Consider the following 22082-nt stretch of genomic DNA (forward strand, 5'->3'; position numbering starts at 1 on the left):
GGGGGTACGGCTTCTCCTGCCTCTTTCCTGAGGAGTGAAGCGCCCTGAAGAAATCTCGCCCCGCTTTCCAGCAACGTTTCCGAGTCCACCCCGGGCCCTGCCCTCAGGGAGAGCGCTGACGGGCGGCCCTTCCCGCCCGGGCCGCAGGCGAGGGGCGGTGCTACGCGTCCGGCTCCCGCGCCCCCCTCGCTGTGGCGGCCGCCGCTGGGTGGCGCCCCGAGCCCGGGCTGCGGGCGCGGCGAGCGCTGAGGCGGCGGCGCTGGCCGGGCGGGGGGGAGGAGCGGCGGCCGGGGGCGGGGCGGAGCGGAGGCTGCCATGAGCTCAGCCGGGCACCGGCGGCCAGCTGCCGCGGAGGGGGATGCTGCGGCCGGCGGCGGAGAGCGGGTCTCGGCGCCTCGCCCGCCGCCTGACGCCGCCGCCCGGCGACGAGGTAAGGCGCAGGGGCCGCTGCCGCCCCGGGGCGGGCCGTTGGCGGGGGGCTCGGCGCGTCCCGCGCGGCGCCGGCTGTAACGGTCGGAGGCGACGGTTGAGGGCAGCGCCCCGGCCGCCGGCGGGTCCCCGAGGCGGCCAGGGCGGCGGGAAGGCGACCTCCCCGTCGTGCGTGCCGAGGCTGCCGGCGCGGCGGCGGGCGCACCGCGGCCCCGGCGCTCTCCTCTGCCCCCCTCCAGGCTGCGGGGGCTCTCGCCGAGGCCGGCTCCTCCCGAGCGGAGCCGCCTGGCTGTGCCGGGGTGCGCCGGGAGCTCCCCCCCCGCCCCAGTCCCGGGCCCGCCTGCTGCCCGCTGCGCTTTTCGTCTGCTATTTTTTTTCCCCCTTTTTTATTGTGTTTTGTTTACATTCCCTCCGGCTGAGGAGGGCCTAGTCTCAGGTCTCCCGTGTCTGGGATGCAGTGCTGGGCAAAGTTGAGCTGCTGCTGAGCTCTCGAGTAACCGTGTGCCTGTTTTTTGAATGAAGGTGGCTGTGCTTGCTGCTGCTGCAGTTCGTTTTGGGGGAGGCCAAGCCCGCTAAGGCCGGGCTCCGAGCGCTGACGGGACTTAGGAGGAACGATGCGTGGCTGGAGGATCTTGGTTGGGTTTGGTTACCCTCCGACGCGGTGCCCGGCTGTTCGGCTCCGTCAGGGTGGTGACGGTGCTGCTCGTGCACGGCTGCAAGGGTATTGGGGATGTAGGGGACGTTTTAGATCCCCGAGAGCAAAGAGGGAGGCTTTCAAGTTGTACTTTGGGCTGAGACTTGCCCTCCACCTCCCTCCCCCCACCCCCCCCCAAAAAAAAAGAGCAGAGACAAAGTCTCTATGAAAACCGAGAGAAGTAGAGCACAACTGGGAGTATCCCCCTTTCTGCCTCGTAGCTAGCTGCTTGACTCACTTGAAGGTGAATGATGTTCTCTTTGGGCACGTTAGTGAAAGCTGAAAGCTTCCTCCTGTCAAGGGAAAAATAGTCATAGATCACTGCCTTTAAATGAGCTCTCCCTCCCCTCCTTCGTTTTGGCAGTAAAATGTTAATGTTATTACCTCCAAGTGATAAAGAAGAGCGGGAAAACTTTCTTTCAGATTCACTGTTCAGAGTATTTTTTACCTTGTAGCTCTCCCTTCACATCGTCACTCTATCAATTTCCTCTTCCCACATGTGGTTATCGGTGGTTTGCAATAAATGAGACTGCTTACATACATCCAAGTCTTCAGATCTTTGTCTTGTTTTTCTGTTTAGCGTTTTCAAGGAGATGATATAGTGCTTAGTCCTTGATGTCCACATAGTTTTCATGTGGTTAAACCACTGACAGGTTTTGCTTTACTTCTGGATTCAGATCCACTTTATTAGTAATCTACATATCTGTAGCAGACCAGAAGCAAGTATTCTTAATGCTATTAACAATTACAAAAATGAATTTTCAAGCTCAGTTGGCATGACAGTGGAAAGTGAACTACTTAGCAGGGGAGAAGTTTCATTAAAGCATTAGTTAGTGCAAGCTGTTTCGATTTTGTTGGTTTTATAAAGTTTTTTCTGCTTATGTTGGTGTTAAATAAGAAATAAAGATGGCCTGCCAATTAATGAAACAAATTCCCTGTATAGCGCTGGGCAGCAGACTGGTTTTTTTTGTTTGTTTGTTTGCTTGTTTTTTTTGTAGCTGAGCACCAAGCCTGTTAGTTCTTACAAGAAATACAGAAAACAACTTGTGCTCTTTGCTACTTGCAAGTCATTCTATTTCCTTCAGGCTTCTTCAGCTGAAATAAAACACTTGTTTTCATACTATTATTCCCTCTTGATTCTTGCACATATTGATAGCTTCTTCGAAGCAATGATATAAATTGGGTATTTTAAATTATAAACTGGATACTCATAGATTAATCACAGCATTTGTGGAATGTTCTTAAGTGTCTCTTCCTATGGGCCTTGCCTTGCTGGCTCAGCTGCATTGCATATCGTGAATAGCATTGCAGAAATCAGAATGAGGGCTTTCAGTTCCTTTTTGTGGGGAGAACTGCAATAGCAGTTTCCTCTAGTAGGTAATTCCTGATATTATGATTTTTAATTTTGTAAAACAGTTATAGGAAATGAAACCACAACAGTGAAGAATGCAAAACAAGGTATTGCATAGTCCAATAGAAGATTTTGCCAAGAGAAAGCTTTTCAGGCATATGCTGCATGACATAGTATCGTTCTGCCTGATTTGATTGTATCCTAAAATAGTTGTGTAAGACTTTCTCAGATTTAGTTTTCACCTTGAAATATGGCTGTCTTGTGAGTGCTGTTCTGTTCTTTTTGTTTCTTCTTATACACTGATTGATGTTTTCCCCTCATAGGGTTATTTTTAGTATTCTGAAGCTGGCACAGTTGGAAATTGTACTGAAGAATGTTAATTTTCAAAAGTACTGAAATTTTGCAATATAATGAAGCTTGAGCTTATCGGATTATAAAGAGAAATGTAGTTCTCTGCTCTGGCTATTTTTAAAGTTTTCTATGCCTACCTTTTCAGGCGGGACACGTGGCAGGAGAACACTTCAAGCTCTGACAAAGGCAGCTTAAATTTTTGAGTGGAAGCAGAAGGTTTTTTGGAAAACTTTGTAGAAGAGACCTAATACTCATTCTTTTTTTCTATGTTCCTTAACAAAGTGCAGTAAGTCACAGCACTGTATTGATGTATTGTGGCCCTGAAGGGTTCACAGGATAGAATACTTGACCCAAATTCTTGGATGAAGGAGAGAGCTTGGAATAAAAAAATAAAATTTCCTGGGGAAAAGCAGATAAATAGTTTCAATGTTGAATGGGAGCATAACACTGAGGTGGAGGCAAAACCAAAGTAGTAGCGCTGAGGGGAGATATAAAGGTTTATCTAGGCTTGGAAAAAAGCGGGGTGGAGATTGGGGTCGAAACAAAGACATTTAAAGGGAAGTGGTGAGAAAGGGATATTGCTATGGGTATAGTATATACTACCTAAAAGAAAGTCTGAAAGGAAAGCTAACCTTAAAGCTAGACTGCACGTTTTTCCCCTCTAGGTTACAAAATGAAGCTGTGGTTTTAATTTCTTTTTGTTTTCTTTTCTGTCCTGTTCTTAAATAAACAGGAGAATCAAGAGTGGATAGAAGGGAGCATTAAAATGCCAGCTGGAAGTGGCACTGCTGTGTGTTTGGCTAAGGCTTCACAATAAGTTAACAGCGCTTTTGGAAGACCCGAAGTCACTCATCCCGTAGCTACATGCATTTTTCTCAGCGCTAACCTTAACATCACTGGGTAACAAGTTGAATTGGAGAAATGATCACAGCTAAAGTGACTTGGCAAAGAAATCAATGATTAGTTCTTAAACCAGACGACTTTCCAGATTCATTTCACTGTGTGAACATTTGTGGTCTCGCATGCAAAGGGTTGGCTTGGGGGGCATAAGCAGCTGATGGGAGAAGGCAGACTACTTTTATGTCAGTGCCAGTTTATATCATTTTAAAGTGATGTAAAATTACAGTCCTGGCAAAGGAACACTTGTCACCCCATATTTTCATTGTAACTCTGAAAGGTGTTTAGTGGGTTTCATTCAGATCTTAATGATAAACATACAGTCAGTTCTGTAATCACCTGGAAGGAGCTGGTTATTGTCTGCTTAGTAAATACCTAATTACAGATGATGGTAAATATATGTTGTTTATACTGCAGTTTGCTAACGGGCCTCTCTTAGCTATTTCTGAAGGTATTGTAAATACCCCGAGCCCCTAAGCCTAATACACCGAGCCCCCTTTTTCCTCTTTCAGCAGATCCAGGTCATTTGTGAATGTTTGCAGCTGAGTCCTTTTTAACCTTAAGATTTTGGGTTTGTTTATGCCTAGTTTACTTTTATAGCAGGATGTTTTTAAAGAAAAAGTGTTGACTTGTTTATTTGCATTTCTTTTCTCTTGGCTCTTGTTCTTGTTGACTTTTGTTATGTTCAGGCTAAACGACACTTTTTTACAGTAAAGATTAAGGACTGTATATATGTTTTGAATTGACACCTCCAAGAATAAGATAAGTCAATAAACTTTGCTGTTGTCCTGTAACGTTTGCTATACCAGCAGTTGATTTTTTTATGAACGCTATGAATGCAAGATGCTCATGGTATATATTAGAAGGGTTAATAATGTCAGCAAGCTACCTGCCTGAAGCATGTCTGCAGGTTTAGTCAGAAAACAGCAGTACTTTGTAGGGCTAATGCAACTTATTTAGGCGGGTGTTTTTTTTAATGCACAATCTATTGAGTTAATAGAATTTACACCTGCTTTGCAGTCATGCATTTCACGACTGCTACCTTTACCTAGTCTTTTCAAAGTTGTGAATCTGGTATCAATTTTGGACCATCTCTTTTTGTCAAATGTGCTAGTCCTGAAGGCACGGCTGAGGTAGTGGCTTCAGGCCTGTGAAGGTGACTGTGCACAGACTTGCCAAGAAACGTCTGGAAGTTTGATAGAATTGTTCTACAGGCCATCTGATGAATGCACCACCCACTGGGATTGCTCTGCTGTAAAATAAACTTAACAAAAAAGCTGGAAATGGTGATGTTCTGCTTTATGAGGGCTTCATTTCAAGAAGTTAGATTCTCAGACTCAGTGCTTAAAAGTTATTTATAAATTAAACGTGGCCATTAACAACATAAAGTGACTGAGAACTCCTGTTTCTTCCTGATCTTTCTTGTTACCAAAGTCATGAGCAGTGTTAATACCAGAAAACGTTATGGTCATGCAATAGAGAAAGTATATTAAAGATTTAGAAAACAGTTGCTTATGAGCAGTGTGCAACTTGAATATTGAAGCCTTTTTAAACTTTAGCTTTCCTATCAAAACCATAAAATGAAAAGTAAAGTAATTTTGACATGTCTAAGGCAGCGTATGTTTTTGTTCACGACACTTTTTCCCTTATTGCTATTTACCTCACTTCACACAGTTCCTATAACGCAACGGGGTTTGCCCTGCTACTGTTTAAGGTGCTGTTGTCAAGAGGATGGAAGTAGGGTCCCTCACAGTGTAAGTTACAGTGACAGTTCCATCTCTTCTTTGCTATGTGCTTTTCTAATGTTATGTAAACAGTAACCTTTTTAGCTAGAAGAAAACTAAAATGTTTTTCACTGAATTTCATATGCAGTACCTAAGCTGGAGTTTGTGCTGCTCAGCACATGTTATGTTGCATGTTTCCTATGCAGAAAGCTTACAGCAAGCACTTTCTTTGGTAAAACTATAATATCTATGGATTTGGGGCTCTTTGAGGGAGGATGGAGAAGGACTTTTTCACAGGAGCTTTTTGTCCTCATCTAGGTAGATGGGTTGATGAATTGATGGATTCCTTCTGTAAGTTTTAGCATTTGCCTGAGGTGTCTCCTCTTAATTTTGTGCTGTTGACTTGGTGTGACCTAAGACACTTTTCTATGGTTCAATTTGACTATCTGTAAAATGAAATTGAGAATTTCAACTTGTAGAAGATGTAATGCCAGGTAAGATAGAGAATATATTGAGTCTAATTCAACCTACCACAGATGTATAAATCTGATCTCATTTTTGTAGCCTGGTAGTGCGTTGTTGCCCTTGTGAAACAAGCCCTATTTCATCCATGTGCTTGAAGGTTTTCTATTGCCCTTCCCTTCCTCATTGGGGTATCATAATTTATTCTTTCTGATCTTTGAATCACTCTCCTGAATCTGACTGCACTGTTCTTAGACGTGACTGTCCTTGCTTTGTAAGCGCTATCTTATCTTGTGCTAACAAAGAAGGCTACAGCAGTGACAGTTGTCCACTGCAGCCTCTCACAGTCCCATTGTCACTATAAACAGTAACACTAATTCATGTATTTGCAGATTGCTGGGGATAACTTTGTTCTTCTGATGTGAGGAAAAAAAAAAAAGCTTTTTGTAGAGAAGATTGAGAATTATAGCAGAAGTACTTGATATATGTTGAAGATGATGACTTTCTTACGTGTGAACACATCTTTAGAGTGAATTAGTTCAAAATTTTTAACCCACGTCACTTCTGTTACAATTCTACAGTTGCTCTATTCTGCATGTTTATCTGGTGTTGCTACCTAAATATTAACTGTCATTCCTCTGATAAGCAGAAGTTCATTATGTCAAATTGGCTACTGCTAAACCTGTTCAATCACAGTTATGTTATATAGCAGGAATTTTAATTTGTTCACTGAGGTTCTTATGTGACTATCCTGGAGGCGTAATTGTCTTAGGAGTTGAGTCCTTCCTCCAGTTGTATGATGTGCAGACCTGGAATAGTACTCACACTTTAAATGATGGATTTTGTCTCCTGGGTTCTTGTGATTCATTCCTGGATGGCTTCCAGCAGCCTCTTCAGAACACCCTTTCCAGAGTGATACACATACTATATGGCCTCACTAATGACTTTTGCTTCTCCTTTGCTCCTCCTCTGTTCTCTGGCAAAAGGCTTTCCCCTTCCTTATTACCATCTTCTTACTGTTGGTGCAGAAGCCGCCTCCTGGGCTACCTCCATACCTGAAATTGTTCCCTTAAATCTTTTCTGCTACAGAAGTTGGTTGCAAATAGGTCTCCAAGACATGAGAACACGTTCTTTGTGCTGGAAAGTTGATTCAGGCTTTGTAGAGAATAATGTGTTCTCTTGTTTACGTGGAATAGTTTTTGTAAAGTAAAAGAGGAGTTGCATGCCATAGTGACCGTCTTCAGTCCATGCAAAGCACAGCCTCTGGGGTGATCATACTTGTACATTGCTCTTATTTTACTATTTGCTTCAATCTGAACCAAGTTTAGGCTACCGTAACATTAAAAATGCTTGGAGTCTAATATTTTCTATCCTACCCCTTGCTGACAAAGTGCATTTGTCGTCTTACCTGTTCTCTTTCTTCCTGCATCCTTTCTTCTATCTGATGCCCTTTACATGAAAGCAACTCTCTTTGTCACACTGTTTCAGGCAAGAGCACTTTTCTCTGTTTTGGGAGGACGTTGGACGCTTTTATGAGTGGCAAAAAATCCTAGAATGAGCCCAAGTGCTAGACTACAGTTTGAATCTTGCACTTTGCAATTTGAATCTCAGAGGCCACTGCAGTTCCCTTAACTATACTTTCAGGTGAAAAGAGTTTTAGTTTGCACCACTTTACTGGGATTTTGTGAACAACAATCTTGAATTCTAGAGCTCATTTAAGAGCAACAGTCCATCAGCTTTTTTCGCTCTGCAGACAGCAGGTATGACAGGCTTCTTGGCTTCGGACACACCTCTAGCTGTTGAGAGTTTTTCTGGAGTTCTGAGTATCTGCTCCTTTTCTGATATGGGGAAACATTATAGTAGCTGTCCAAAACAGCCCTTCTATGTTTTTTTTTCTTTCATAACATTTTATCTGCTTCAGAATAGTCAGTGTTTTCTTCTAGGTATTTGCTAATAGATTTTTTTTTTTTAAAACAACTTTTTTCTCAGTGAATAACGTGGGCTGTAACTTCCCGTTGGCTTTCATAATAAAAATCATGTGTTGTTATCTTTGTCCAAGTGCAAATGTTAGAATAAACCTTTCCATTTCAGAACTTAGACGAGATGTTTATAAAGGAACTTTTGCTGAAATACCCATTGACTTTAAAGGTTTAAAGCCCATTTGCAGAAAACTCATTGTAGGGTCTGTGACTTGAAACGCCTTGCAGGTAGATGCATGAAGACACCTTGCATGAAGATGTAAAGGTGGACGTTAGTGAGATACTTCGTAGTAACGTGGCTAGAAGATACCAGGAGCTAGCAAACAGGATCTAGCGTGTCTCTCAAACCTTCACATGATTTTTATCTCAAGTCTTGCGATTTTGTGTGCCCGCTCTTCCTGTGAAACCTCAGACAGACTCTTGCTTTGACATGAGGGGAGGAAGGAAAAAAAAAAAGTAGTAAGCAGAGTAGTTTCTAAACCTTTGGGGTTAAAACGTGACCCCCAAGAGCTTCAGAGAGTTTAGGTCTGTTACCAGAAGCCGCTCCGCGCGCCTGGAACTGCTGGTGGTGGTGGTGGTCCCTGGCAGCTGTGAAATTCCACGGGTTGGCTGAGGTCGCATCAGGCCTTATAACAGCCACCTGAAGTGGTGGTATTTCCCTGCCTTCCCAGGTTTCTCCTGAAGCAAAACCCAGCTGCCATGGATGCAGCTGGGGACTAGACGCAACAGCCCTTTGACCTGAACTGATGTGCCTGTCTGTTTGTTTTGGTTTTTTTTCTTCTTCTCCTCCCTCTGTTCAGGTAAAAGAAGTAGAAGAAACCATTGAAGACCTGCTGCGGCGGCTGGATGAATTCTGCGGCATGACGGACCAGGTGGGTGCCCGCCCCCGCGGGCCGCTGCGGGGCCACGTCGCTGCCCGCCGTTGGGCGGCAGCCGGCGGCGGGGGGAGGGCGCGCGCGGGGCGGCCATCTTGGCGGCGCGGCCGCCGCGGGGGGGCGGCGCTGCGCACGCAGCCGGGCGGCGCGCCCGCCAGGTGGCGCTACGGGGCGGGCGGCGGGGCCGCCCGGCCGCCGCCCGCCGGGCCCCGCGGGGAGGCGGCCGCCGCCGCCGTGGTGGTGGTGGTGGTGGTGGTGGTGGTGCGCCGCCGGGGCCTGCGCAGGTGGCAGACGCCTGGGGGCCTCGCTGGTTCCTTCCTGCCTTTCCTTCGCCCGCGCGGGGTGTGTTCTGCCCTCCCGGTGTGCTGCTCAGTAACAGACCAGAGATGGAGGCGGAGGGTACGTTCTAGAACAGTCCTGCCTTTGGCCCGGTCCTCTGCCTCACCCAAGCTGTGCTGTGAAGCTTGAGGGGAAGACCGCTCCGGAGCGACGACAGCGGGGCCGCTGCGAGGCAGCGGTGCGGGCAGACGCGATGTCGTTTGTTGGCCAGCGCGTGCGTCGCGGCAGCGCTCGCGGTCCCGGGCGAAGGGCTCCCGGGCGAGGCGCTGGACGCGTGCGGCAAGCTAGTCACTTGTGCTCAGAGCCTGCGACCCGAATACAAACGAGAAGTTGATATAAACGGAATAACTGAGTGGGGAGCGCAAGCTAGTAATGAGATTGTGACTGATCGTGTGCCTTAGCCGCTGCCAGGGCCTAATGGTTTGTGGTAGGCCGTGTAGAGCAAGAGGTGTTACTGTTCGGCTGACCCCCCCAAGCTTTCTGCGTTAAGATACGCTGTCTGAAGGCTATGTGATTTGCAGTGTCCGTGTAAAAAGTAAGAATGTGTGACGTTCCTGCAGTCAACTTTTCCTTTCTCAAGCTAGAAAAAAGTAAAAATTACGTTAAAATTACTGGTACCACAATTTAACTCTTCCTGAGCATTTCATAGAGTGTTAGTTCAGATAGCAGGGACCAGGTTTACTTAGAGGGACTTCTGTTGCCTAATGTGCAGACCATCTCTCCTTCTGTTAGCAGTTACATTTTTTCTTGCCTCTTTAGAAGCATCTTGTATAACGTACGTGGCATTGGCAACTGCAGTGATCACTGGCGTACTGCGAAAGTACTGAATGTACTAATAGTGACCAGCCAGCGTCTCCTTAGTGACTTGTAGCCTAAGAGCTATTTTGTTGGATGATTCTTAGGAATTGCACAGATAAGTGGAGAGGGACAAGCAAAATGAAGCAATGGGATGCATAACAAAATTATGCAGCAAGTGTCATGTAGGCAGCTGAAAAGCAATTTCCCTGCCTTATTTTTACTAGCTTTAGTGCAAATGAAAGGTGTTGGTGTGCTGGCCTTTCTGCACGTTGTCTTCTGTTCACAGAACAGATGCAGTATTGCCTTTTAAGCATCTTTCCACTTTTTGTCCAAGCGTGGTTTGGAAAAATGCTGTGCATACTCACAAGGGCAGACGCCGTAAGTCACAGTTGGCCACAAAGCAGTCTCGTGTGGTTTGCAAGAACCTATTGAAAACTCACATTAATAAATTTGACACAGTTTATGTAAAATATCATCAGCTAGCTAATGACAGTTTCTGTTTGGTTATGGGACAGATCTCACACCTTAAATGTGAGCCCTGCTTAAGAGAAGTGGGGCCACCCTTGTTCTAGGCAAGCCAGTCAGCAGTATGGTAAGCTATTCATCCTTTTTGACTTCTGTTGGAGCTTTCCGATTTGTTTTTGGCATTTTTTATTTATGGAAAGGAAGTGTCATTACTTCCAGAAGAAGTGATAGGGAATGGAAAGAAACAAAAGCTTGGCTCGTGAAAGACGCACATGATTTGCTGGGACTTAAAAAAAAAAAAAAAAAAAAAAAAAAAAAAACTGCCTTTAAAGGATGGTTCAGTATTAGTGGCTGTTTAAGCAGTTCTTTTCCATTCAGCTTTTGACAAAAATAGCTGGAAAGGAGCATGTGAACCTCAGAGCACACCGTCTATTCTTTAATACATCTTGGCTTATATTTGTCAGCTTTAGATTCACTAATATGGCACATTTAGTCTGTACAATATGTAGAATTCGAGAGACTGGTTTCTTGGGCCAAGAAGTCTTTTCAGTTCTTTCTGGCAAGATGAGGATTGCTTCAGTGGTATGACATCAGCTTGCTCAAAGCAAGTGGTTTGAATCAGTTGCTGTTCTCTGCTGATTGTATTCTGTCTGGTTTACTATTAAGTTCATTCACTCAGTTCTTCTCAGTTTGGGAGTTTTGGCTAAGAATTTGTGTGTGCTGTAGTCTTCTGCCCCTCAGTCCGGCATGCACCTTACATTGTTGGCTCTAGCATACGGAACATTGTTAGCTTGTTCAGATGGATCCGTTGAGCTTTTAAACCTCTTGTGAGCCTTCCTCTCTTGCCAACCTTTTCTACAAAAAAGACTAACCTAGTTTCAATACGTTATCTTTGCTTTGCCCATGAAAACATTTTTCCACCACCTGCAGGCTGTGAATAATTAGCTAGTCTGCAGATTATTGACCTTATCTGGGAATATCAAAGAGCTACAGTCAGTATGTTGATTCTTTGCCTTTCTATGCAATACCTACGCTGTGAGGTTCCTTTCAGCAGCACATCAAGTAGTATCTGGGAATCTGATAAAGATAATGTAGTGTTTGAGTTGATTCCAGTTTCTGTGCATAGCAATGATTTGGTCTTTTGTCTATGCCAACAAGAGGCAAGGGGAATCTTGCTTATTTCAATCGAATATTTAGTAGGGTAGTCACATAAAGGGATTTGGCTTTTCTCCTTTGAATGTGCTACTGCTTTTCACTTGTAGGTACTCTTAATGCATAGATTTGGATATTGCAGTGATAAACCTGGATCTGCAGTGCTAGGAAGAAAAACCACTAGTTCCAGGGTCAGATTATATGAGTTGTACCTGCCTAGGCACAACACTTAACATGGACACTTACTTGTATAGCGGGTAAGATAATGTAATGTGCGATCATGTAAATATGCATCGGTGTGCCTCATGTTTGCCATGGAAGGAGCACTTACAAAGAACAAATTGTGCAAGGAGAATGACAGTGTCTGTTAACTTCTTGGGATGTCTTCCTTAGGGTGCTGACTTCAACATAGTGAATTAACATCTTTCGAGTGGCTTCACAGCCACTCAAGTGTAATTATCAAATTATGATCTTAACTGAGCTATGATTTGAACCAGTGACACAAAGGCAAAGAGTTTCACTATTATAACCAGACTCTTGTTCATGTTGTTCTTGTATGATTTTTATTGTCATAGTTGGGTACCTTGGTAGGTTCACCTTTGTGTGTCTTGTACATCTGAAAGTGTGATTGAAAATGATAGCTCTTTAGAGAGGCACACCTGGTTTAGTTGCATGTGGAAATTCACTACTCCAGTTTCTTTGGCTTCTAATCCTTGAAGAGGATGTGTGGGTGTGTAGAAATCTGTATGTGTGATACTTTTCTTTCTATTAAATATGTATGTTCAGCATACCCACCAGTTTATAAGACCGCAGGTTGGTGGTACTAGTTCACACGGAACTAGTCCCAGGGAAATGATGTGTTTCTAAATTTTGCTTTAACACAGTTCGACGGAACAGCTGCTGTTTGTCTTTATCTCATGGACTTACAGGTTGGGAACGTCCTCCATGACGCCCTAGGTGTGAAACCTGGTTTCATCACTGAGGAAGAAAAAGGAAGAGGAAGAGGTTGTTTTGTTTGGTTTCCTGTGGCTAGGGTTTGCTAACTCTCCAGGAACACACCAACCTCAGTTTTCCCTTTTCTCACCACTGAGCTGTTCAGTTTCGAGTGGTTAGTTTCACCAGTGATTCTTTAGTATTACTTTGTGTTAACATATGGGATCAGTGACAAAAAAAGAGTATAGCGAGATCCTTTCAAACAAGTCCTTGCAACAGCTAGATTTTGCATAGTGTCTTTGACTTGTGGCTCCAGCTACGATTCTTTTTTTTTTTTTCCTGACAAAATAATAGTTTTTATAAAATACAAGGTAATAGAATCTGTGCTTATTTCAACTGATACAGCTTCAGCTGTGGTGTATGCAAGGATCAGGTGTCACTGCCGTACGCGCAACATGCCATTCCTGTTTTGTGTTTTAATTCATCATTTGTACTCTAGTTGTGCTCTCTTCTAACCGACTTTCCTGCTGTTGGTTTGCTTCCTCCTTGTGCTTAGTCTTACTGTCTTGAATTGTTAGAAGACAAAGCTCAAACCTTCCCTCCTCAACCCCTCCTCCAGTTAGCATAGCAAAACCGCACTGAGTGGAATACAAGCTTTTTCCGTGGACTGCTGTGCTCTGGTGCTTGTGCTTGAGCGCTCAGCTAAATCTGCAGCAAGATAAAGTAAACTGAATTGTACAAAGGGAAATAAATCTAGTTTTATAATGCGGAGTTTCAGAGCAGTCCTGCTTTCTGTGGCTCGTGAGAGGTTGCTATACCAAGAGAATTGTTTCCCTTTGTCACGTGCTGACTCCTCTTGAACTCCTCTGTCGCTGTGGTTCTGCAGACTGCTGCAGAATGACTCTTCTTGAATCATATTTGCATATCATTTCCTTTCATCACAAACTGCTTGCTGGAAAATCTGCTCTCCTGTGTCTTGTGTTGGTTATTTGTTTTTACCATTAAAGAAAGATGGTTCGGATTTGTTCCATGTCTGCTTTGACCTTGTTGTGTTCATAGTTTTTTATACTAGGTCTGTACAACATCTCCCTTGTTCTGGCTATGTCCCAAACTGTGTTTATATTTACAGTAGCTGTCTAGCATTTAGCTGTAAGAGTGGCTTTTCCCTAGTCCTTTCGGAGACCAATATTAGACAATGTTAGTTTGTTACCTTTGGAAGTTTCAGGCTTGAATTTTAATCTGACGTTGTTGATCAGAGTATGAACCTCTCCTCAGACAGATCACCAGTCAATTTTTCATGTATCTTTCACGACAGGCGTTTTTTTGGCTACCACTGAGCCAAAAGAATTCAACAGAACAACCCTGGAATTCATCTGCTTTGAATCTTTTATTCTATATTCACTTTAGATTTTTATTTAACATTAGGAAATGTAATCTGACTCCATTTGCGGGGATCTTGCCCAACGGTCTGTGCTCATTTTCCGTTTGATATGAAAGTGCATACTGTGAAGACAACAATGTGTGTCTGTATATACAGTTGTGTCAGCTGCTGCGGGAGATGTCTGTGGATCTAGTGCTGAGACCAGTAATACAGAAGGAGAAACTATTGGCTTGTGGACAGTAGAAAGTTACTGCTATTTTGATAGATATGTGTGATCTTCTATTAAGGAACAGTTATAGCAGTGTAAAAGCACTTGACCCAAATGTACTCATTCTGGTAATGAAAATGTCATACAGTCTCTTACTGTGCATCATTTTATGTATATGAAGCTTTATTCATAGTGGGCTTTTAAAAACACAACTTCTTTAAACAAACAAACAAGAAAAGAGTAACCAAAAAACCCGCAACAAGCAAGTCGTAATATCTGTCAGTAAACTTCTAAGTATGTGTTAGACCTTGTAAAACATGGTCCATGGATTAAATTGCTTTATAGCAGGCACTTATGCTTGATTTCAGATTCTGAATTAAATCTCAAAATGCCCAGAAGACTCTCTGCAGTATTAGTCCAACTCCAGGTTCACATTATTCTAGCTACAAGATCCTTGCTCTTCCCCGTGAACCTGAGAGAAGAATATCTTGTAGCTCAGTCCTTGGGACAAAAACCTGTTTTAGAGAGGGCATTAAAGGGATAACGGTTCCTCTGTTCTTTAAGTATATTAAAATTTTGAGCAGAGCAGGTGTAGTCCAGAAGCAAACCAAGTCCTCCTATACTCCATTCTAATTGAGGAAAAAAACCTTATTGTATTGAAATGGGCTCAGCTGCCTCTTGTTTCTCTTGTCAATGGGTTGCTGCTCAGCTGTTTGACTACTTAGAGTGCCTATTCGAGTATCTTACCGGATACTTTCTTAATTTTGTTTTCATCTTGAAACCAAAGCCTGAAGTGAACTGGCTTCTTTTGATAGAACTGCCACATTCTCTCTCTTATGAGACACTCTCCCTCTGAACTTAATTTAAGCCTCCTTGAAGTTGATTTGTGAATCCTGTTTTGCAGAGCTCTGCTGCTTTGTTTTGAAGCAGATTCTCAGCAGTTTTATGGGTGATTGTTTCTTGTATTCCTTTCCTCCTTTGATTTCTTTACTGCTTCTGTTTCGCTGCTGTTTCCAGTGTTAATAGTTTGGGAGGGAAGATGATGACAGAAGCAGAGCAATGCTAATGACAGGTTCTTAGCTGCCATTTCCTTTTTGAAAGGGCTCTCAAATTTTTTTCAAGCCAGAACCTGTGTTAGTGCATGTTAATGCATGGTGTTTGTTTGAAGATAGTACGTTTAGTCCTGTACCACTGCCTTTATGGGTTTTTGTTCTTCATTGACCACATTTTTCTGTTCTTGTTTAGCCAACATTGTGTTGCTGATGGCTTTGCTGAAGCCAAGACTGCTGAGCTGCCATCTTAATCAGAATAGTAGTGCAAGTGTGTGTTTTTCTTTTAATAGCCAAAGTAAAGTAAGAAGGATGTGAAAATACTTGATAAAATGCAGCTGTCTCTTGATTACCTTCGTGCAAGCACCCCTGTCTACAGAACTGTTCAGCAGTGCATAGGATGCAGAACATGTGCTGCTTACTCCTGGCACTGCTCTTCCCATTGCTGCTAAAGTGGCTGCTGTTCTCTATCAGAGATCATTTGCAAATGTTTTGAAGTATGCATGCAGCATATTATTCATCGCCTAATCTGTATCTATTTGGTACTGTTCCTGTGTTTGTTGCCTTTGTCCAGATCTGTTCTACCCACGCCGCCACCATGGACAGTGGGGAGCTGGCTGTGTGCTGACTAGCAGCTTTTGTATGTTGTAGCTTATGGTATGCTTCCACAGCTGCTTAAGCCTGTCTAGGTTGGCACAGCCCTCTGTGGTCCTGCTCCTCTTCCTCTAGGTTCCCCTTTTCTTTGTGTAGCCCTGTCATTTGACTGATCCTATGCTCAACTGGGTCAGGAAATTTAATCAACAGAAAGCTAACCTAGCAAGACAAAGGGAATCATCTTCTATCTATTCATCTACCTGAACTGCCTCTCTTCAAAATCTGATGGGCACCAGCCAACACAAGGCGTAGAGGAGGAGCAAACAGCCAGAGACAGAGGGGTGAGGAGCAGGACGGCAGGAGCAGTGACTGAGATTTGGTGTAAACTGTTGTGAAACCTCTGCCTTGAGCCAGGAGCGGAAGACTGTTTCCCAGCTTGTCTTATCCATCATTTATTTGTGTCTTCCATTATCTGTAGTCTGGTAATTGGAAGTATATCTTACGGATGTCTAACTAAACGCTTGTAGTTCATATAGGAAACGGGGTAACTCTTGCTGACAGAACGCTTAGCTGGATTTCAGATAAGGTTCAGACTCTCACATGGATATCAAAAACAAATATAATCTTCCCTGTTGTAACAAATATAATCTTTCCTGTTGTAAGGCGCTTATTATTGTGGAAACTAACAGGGACTAGGGAGAGACTTTCTCTAAGTGCTTATGGTGTAACTTTGGGTGAAGATTCTTGCTCGAGAACTCTAGTCCTGAGCCCCTGCTGAAGGCAAGATACTTAAAGTGATGTACTGAAAGATCTATTCCAGGACAGCTGTTTTTTTTTTTTTTTTTCTGTGTTAGTGCCAGTCTGCATTGCAAAGGTGTAGACAATCTTTTAGAAGCTCTTCATAGGTAAGTGATGTTCCTGCCACCCCTGAAGTAGGAGTATTTGCCATAGGCTAATTCAGATCCTTTTCCAAAACTGATTATCAGAAGTATCAATCAGCTGTTCTCCAATAAAATCAATCAAAGCATGGAGGTTGGAATAGAGGCTTTTTTTTTTTTTTTTTTTTTAAAGTCCATTGTGTATACAGTACTTTATTACAGAAGGTGGGAATCTCCTGGGAGCAGTAGTATGGAAATGACTGAAGTGCACTGGTTAAATTTGGAAAGAAGAGGGAGGGGGCTGGTTGCAATTTTGATGTGGGAGTCCTGCCACGTACTATTGGTTGTTTTGTTGTCTCGTGGATTAGTTGAGAAAGTTCATTTCCCAGTCTCTACCTTATAGCATACTTCTAGAAGGGCCTCTGTGATATCTTTTTTTCAATACAAGTGCTTTGAAATGTTCATGTAAAAGAAATTGGGAAGCATTTATCATCAAGATTCATCTTTGTGTGAGATGCTTTTTTTTTTTTTCATGCAGATTAGAAATGATACATCCCAGATCCTCGACGAGACCATTCCGCTAGTTAAAGACAAGGTGATGGAAATGAACCACATCTATGCCAAAGTTGATAAATTAGAGGTTTGTTAATTATGTTACAAGATGTACATTCTTCTTTTTATGTTTATTACAGCTTAACTGTCTAGGTATTTGTGTAGAATACTCAGATGTTTACAGCTCTCTCTTGTCTTAGATTTTATGTTTGTTTTTAAATCAATGTAATGTTTACCCATGGTTTAGTACATGTAACTGCTTATGGTTTTGGAATTTTATTGAATAATTTATTGCTGTGGATTCTACAATTCCTAGTGCTAGATTGAAAGCCTTCCTAGTGTTTTTGATGTTAGTAATAATGTTAATAATGTTAATATGTTTTGTGACTTGAAGAAATATTTGTAAAACCATTGATAAGCTTAAAAATTCAAGTCTTGCATATAGTGTAGGACATATCCATTTCAAGTTAGTGATAACAGTCTTAACATAGTAGCGGAGAAATCTCTGAACGGCACTTTTCTTCGGCATTTGTTTTGGTGTTTACTGTATCCTGAATGAGGAAAGCCAATATGACTCACTAAGATGATGCCCTCACCATATTTGGTAAGCAGTATATTAAAATTCATGTCAACTGAGGGCAAGTTTGCCTCTGGAAAGACTATAATTAAAACATGACAGGATAAATCGTGTAATGCTCTAAATCACTTTTAACTGACTCAGAAGTGAAAGAAGCTAACTGTTTGTGGCATTAATTCTGGATAGGGAGTTCTCAAGCTTCAAGCTCTGCTCCTGTACAAAGTAGTATCCTCTGGGTGAGGTTTATTACGCTGGGAAGGACAGGGCAATTGACTGAGCTCTCTTAAGTTTTCTTTAAATGCAATTCACTTTTTATAGCTTGAATTTTTACACTTGCACTTGATAACAGGTTTATCTAACTACTTCATGTTTTATGGCCAGGTACAGCACCAGGAGGAAGCTTCAGTTAGGAAGCTGAGGCAAGGCGTTTTAGGCCAAAAGTGGAAGTTAACGGTTAACCTGCAGATCTGAAACCTATCTAATTTTCATAACTGAGTACCCTAGTGTAAAAAATAGTTATTAGATTCTCAGCATACTTGACAATCAGGGACATACTTAAGCGTGGACTTAACCTGGGCTTGTGAAAAACGTCTAATTAAATCAGGTGCCAAGCCAGCTGTTTCTAGAAGTATCTTACTCCTCCAGGCATTTTTGAAAATTCCGTTTTTCTCGGGTTTTGGGGGGGGGGGGGGGGGGGGGTTATTTTTGTCTTTGAACAGAAAAATAAACTTCAAACTCTCAGCAATTACTTGTGCCAAAAGTATGGGTAAGCAATAGAGCTCCTTACTTTTTTTGGCTAATAATTAGAGAATTCTTTTCAACTGATGCTTAATATTTAACTGTTGCTTCTTCAGCATTTAATTTGAAAGAATTTTAAAATTGCCATTGATATTATACGCTAAAAATTTTCTTGGTTTTTGCTTTATTAATTGACTGCCATGTGTTGTTCTTCAGCTACCCTTGAGAACATTCTTTTCAAAACTGAGAAGTGATTTTGATGCCAGTCCTCTCCATGTGGACAGTAACTTTACAGGAGCTGAAATCTGTTGTTCCCTGATTTTATTTGATTTCGCAGAGTAAATATAAAACAGTCTAAAGATATCTCACATTTGTCATTTGAAGCTGTGCTCTTTCTGACTGTGTGCTATCGTCAACAGCTAAGATTGTGTTCTGAGTGACTATCGTGAAGTAACTGTATAATTTACAAATTTACTGATGATACAGAAGCTGGGAGTAGAATCCATCTCTTTCACCTCCTGTGTGCTAGCTCAGCCAGGCTAACCAGAGGATATTTTTAAAAAGTAAAAAGTAACAAAAGAGCGAGTCTTTACTGAAATGAGCAGAAACACCTTTGAACACACAGCTGGTATTGTTCTGTTGATTAACGTGGGGATGTACCATTTGACAGGACTTCTATTCACACTAAAATAGACCTTTTTGAGGAAAGCACTTCAAGGTACTTAACTCTGAGTATGTAAGCACATATGCTAAATTTTGAGACTCATTGACTTCAATGAGATTATTCCTTGTCTGTGCAAAAAAAAAAAAAAAAAAGTCTTCATTATGAGAAAATAAAGTTTCTGTTATCATTTGAACCCTTCCTGCCCTCTCACCTCATTCTCTTGATACAGCCGTAGGGACCCAGTGATTTGGAATGCGAAGAAAACACCAGTCTCTGCACTAGGCTCACTAGGTTGCATTTAAAAGTACAGCAACGTTTTATTGAGATGCTTTCTTGCCTTTTCAGAGGAGGCTAATGCCTTGAATTGATTAGAAGTTAGTTTTGTCCCTAACGTTACCCACTGTAATGGCAATAATCTGAAAGCACAAGATTATTAGCAATTTGAGCAGTAGTTAATGCTTTAATTACAACTTTTAAATTTAAAGCTTATCCATGGGGGTTTTCAGGGAAGAAATTGACTTGAACTCTCAAGAGTAGAAGGGGGGGGAGCACTGTTGTGTAATGGTTAAATAGGAAGAAGATCTACTGGGTTTTAATTTTGATGCAGCCGCTGATATATTTTGGGCAATTAATTTACCTGTTCTGCCTCACTGTCCTCATCAATAAAATGGGCAGTGCTCAGCTTCTCAGGAAAAAAAAAAAGAGCGAAGCTTAGTCGTTAATATAGGACATTGAACCTCTTCACAAATCATTCTGTATTTGAGCAAAGAAGTACTGTATACTTTCTAAATGGCTTTACCTTATGGCTCACATTTCTAATGAAACTGAACACGTCACATGTATGTTTTAGGTCAATAATTTCCAACCTTTTTTTAGTCAAAATCATGTACCATTATCTTTTCCGCTGCTTTCTCCTCCCTCTTACTGCTTCAGCCACTTTGTCTTTACCACTAGTAGTAGCTGTGCCCTGGAGATTCTGAGGATCTCTTCACTTCAGTCTTGAAACGTTGCCAGACTTTTAGACACTGTAAGTGCTTGCTTACTCTGTGTGCTTAGGAGGGAGTCAAACCATGCCTTTAGAAAAGGAGGAAAATTAGCCTTACGTCATTTTTCTTCTAATGGCTGGAAATATCTGTAGTCTACTTCTGAATATATGCCCTTTGGATATTCAAATTAGTAATAGGGTATTCTGAAATCTTACCAAAGGCTTTTCTTTGACTTCTCATCTGTAACTAGGGTAGTGTTGAAACTTAGTGCAGATGCTAATGATGTTCATTAGATGCTTTTCCCTCTCTCCATAGGCATTTGTAAAAATGGTTGCACGCCATGTTTCCTCCCTAGAAGAGCAAGTGCTTGAAGCAGAGAAGACTCATGGCACCTTTCTTAATAGTGTTTGCAGATTATTTCAATGTGCGACTATCTCTTCTTTGAAAAATGTGAGTATTTTGAAAGTTGATGAGCACTAGAGGGGGATGAGGCACACTCTCTTTGTCAGTGAGTTTTAGTGATATTTGCTGAGAGAAGAACGTTGTGAGTCGGGGATAATGAGATCTGATGTGGGCTCTGGAGGGAGTTCACATACTCCTTGTCCCTTCTGTCCCTGTTCTCTTCCAGGTCTGTCTCTGTGCCACTTGTCTTTCCACTCTGTTATCCTTTTCTAAGTTTCCATGTCTTTCTCTAAATCTGTCATTTCCTCCAGCTCTTTGTCCCAATCTCCAATTAGTCTTTTGTGAGCTCATCCTTTCCATTCCTCTCTCTCCACCTTGATCTGATACCTACCATGTTTTCAGTCTTAGCATATCTTTATCAAGCTCCTTGTTCTAGTCTCAGCTACTTCCCTGCTCTCTTTTGTCACTTCTGCATTTCAGCCATTGTTTCCCTCTTCCTTTTCCTCCACGGAGCTTCCATGCCAGTATGCGTAATACCGGATGGACAGTAATACGTAGGTATCAATTAATATGTAGAAACAGCTGAACCACTTCCAATTCTTGTCTGATGCTGTAGCAACCTCTGGCAGCTTCAATCACAGGAAAAGTCCAGTTTGGTTCCAGCAGATGTAGGACAAAGCTTAATTCTCAGAGACAATCGTGAAAATGCAGTCTGGTTAACAGAGGTGCTGGGAGGAGATGGTGCATACTGATCTGGCCTTTGGTTGATTTAGCTGTCAAACTCTTAACAAATCTTTAGAAAACTCAGTTGATGTATACTCAGTAAAGAGTTACAACTTGGCCAAATTTGGTAATATTTTCCTAGGACTGGCAAAAGATGTCCCTGATAGGCCGGCAGTTTACTGCCAATTTAAAATCTCTGCTGTAGCTTATGAAGGCATTGGAGCTTTTCAAAAGAGCTAAACAACACATACTTTTCCTTAACTTCATTATCTGAATTGGCTGATTTTTGTTCCCTAAAACTTTCCAAACACATTAAACCCGCAGCAGATACCCAGTCTGGAAAAATATAGCAGAGTTCTAAACAGCTGGAAGTTTTGCAAGGTTGATCTGCCTATACAAATAATGTTGTGTAACTAGGATGCTAAGAAGAATGTTGAGAAGGCCTGTCTATCTACTCAGAGGCTGGCTCGAGTTGGGCTCAAGCAGAGTCTAGAGCTCTATTTTTAGTATTTCTTTTTCCTTATAGCTGCAAAGAAAAATGTCAAAATATTATGTAATTATGTGTTGATGTTTGCAGGCATCTTGGAATGATAATAGTGAGCAAAAGATAAAAGTAAATAAGGAATAGTAACTTCCTGGTGTATGTGATACTGCTCTTGTTGTCTTGCTCTCATCCTGCCCCCAAAATGTAGCACAACTAGAAAACATGGTGAGAGGGGTAACAAGGATGACATGGGTAAAGAATAGTTCCCTCACGAGAATTTCTGAACAGGTGAAAATTCAGCCTGAGGGTAGATAGGACAGGATGGAGTTTTGTGAAATCATTCTGTTTGTGGAGCAGGTGAATAGAGAATGATTATTCATTCCCTCCTGTAATTCAA

General features: G+C 42.4%; 1 protein-coding gene across 6 annotated transcripts in view; it reads left to right on the forward strand.

Moving 5' to 3' along the window:
* The first annotated feature begins 275 nt into the window (after nucleotides 1–275).
* BCAS4 (breast carcinoma amplified sequence 4) overlaps nucleotides 276–22082 on the forward strand; it is a 51326-nt gene continuing 29519 nt past the window's right edge. Inside the window, exons 1-5 of one of the 6 annotated variants that reach the window (XM_068913031.1) lie at nucleotides 283–430; nucleotides 3559–3761; nucleotides 8688–8759; nucleotides 17098–17199; nucleotides 20392–20526. In XM_068913031.1, coding sequence (XP_068769132.1) covers nucleotides 3747–3761; nucleotides 8688–8759; nucleotides 17098–17199; nucleotides 20392–20526 — 324 coding nt within the window. In that variant the 5' untranslated portion in view covers nucleotides 283–430; nucleotides 3559–3746. Of the gene's footprint in view, nucleotides 431–3558; nucleotides 3762–8687; nucleotides 8760–17097; nucleotides 17200–20391; nucleotides 20527–22082 lie in introns of all 6 variants that reach the window. The other 5 variants (XM_068913029.1, XM_068913034.1, XM_068913030.1 and 2 more) reach the window with 5 other exon arrangements.

Source organism: Struthio camelus, chromosome 18 (genome assembly GCF_040807025.1).
Source record: "Struthio camelus isolate bStrCam1 chromosome 18, bStrCam1.hap1, whole genome shotgun sequence".
In the NCBI taxonomy this organism is placed as follows: domain Eukaryota; kingdom Metazoa; phylum Chordata; class Aves; order Struthioniformes; family Struthionidae; genus Struthio; species Struthio camelus.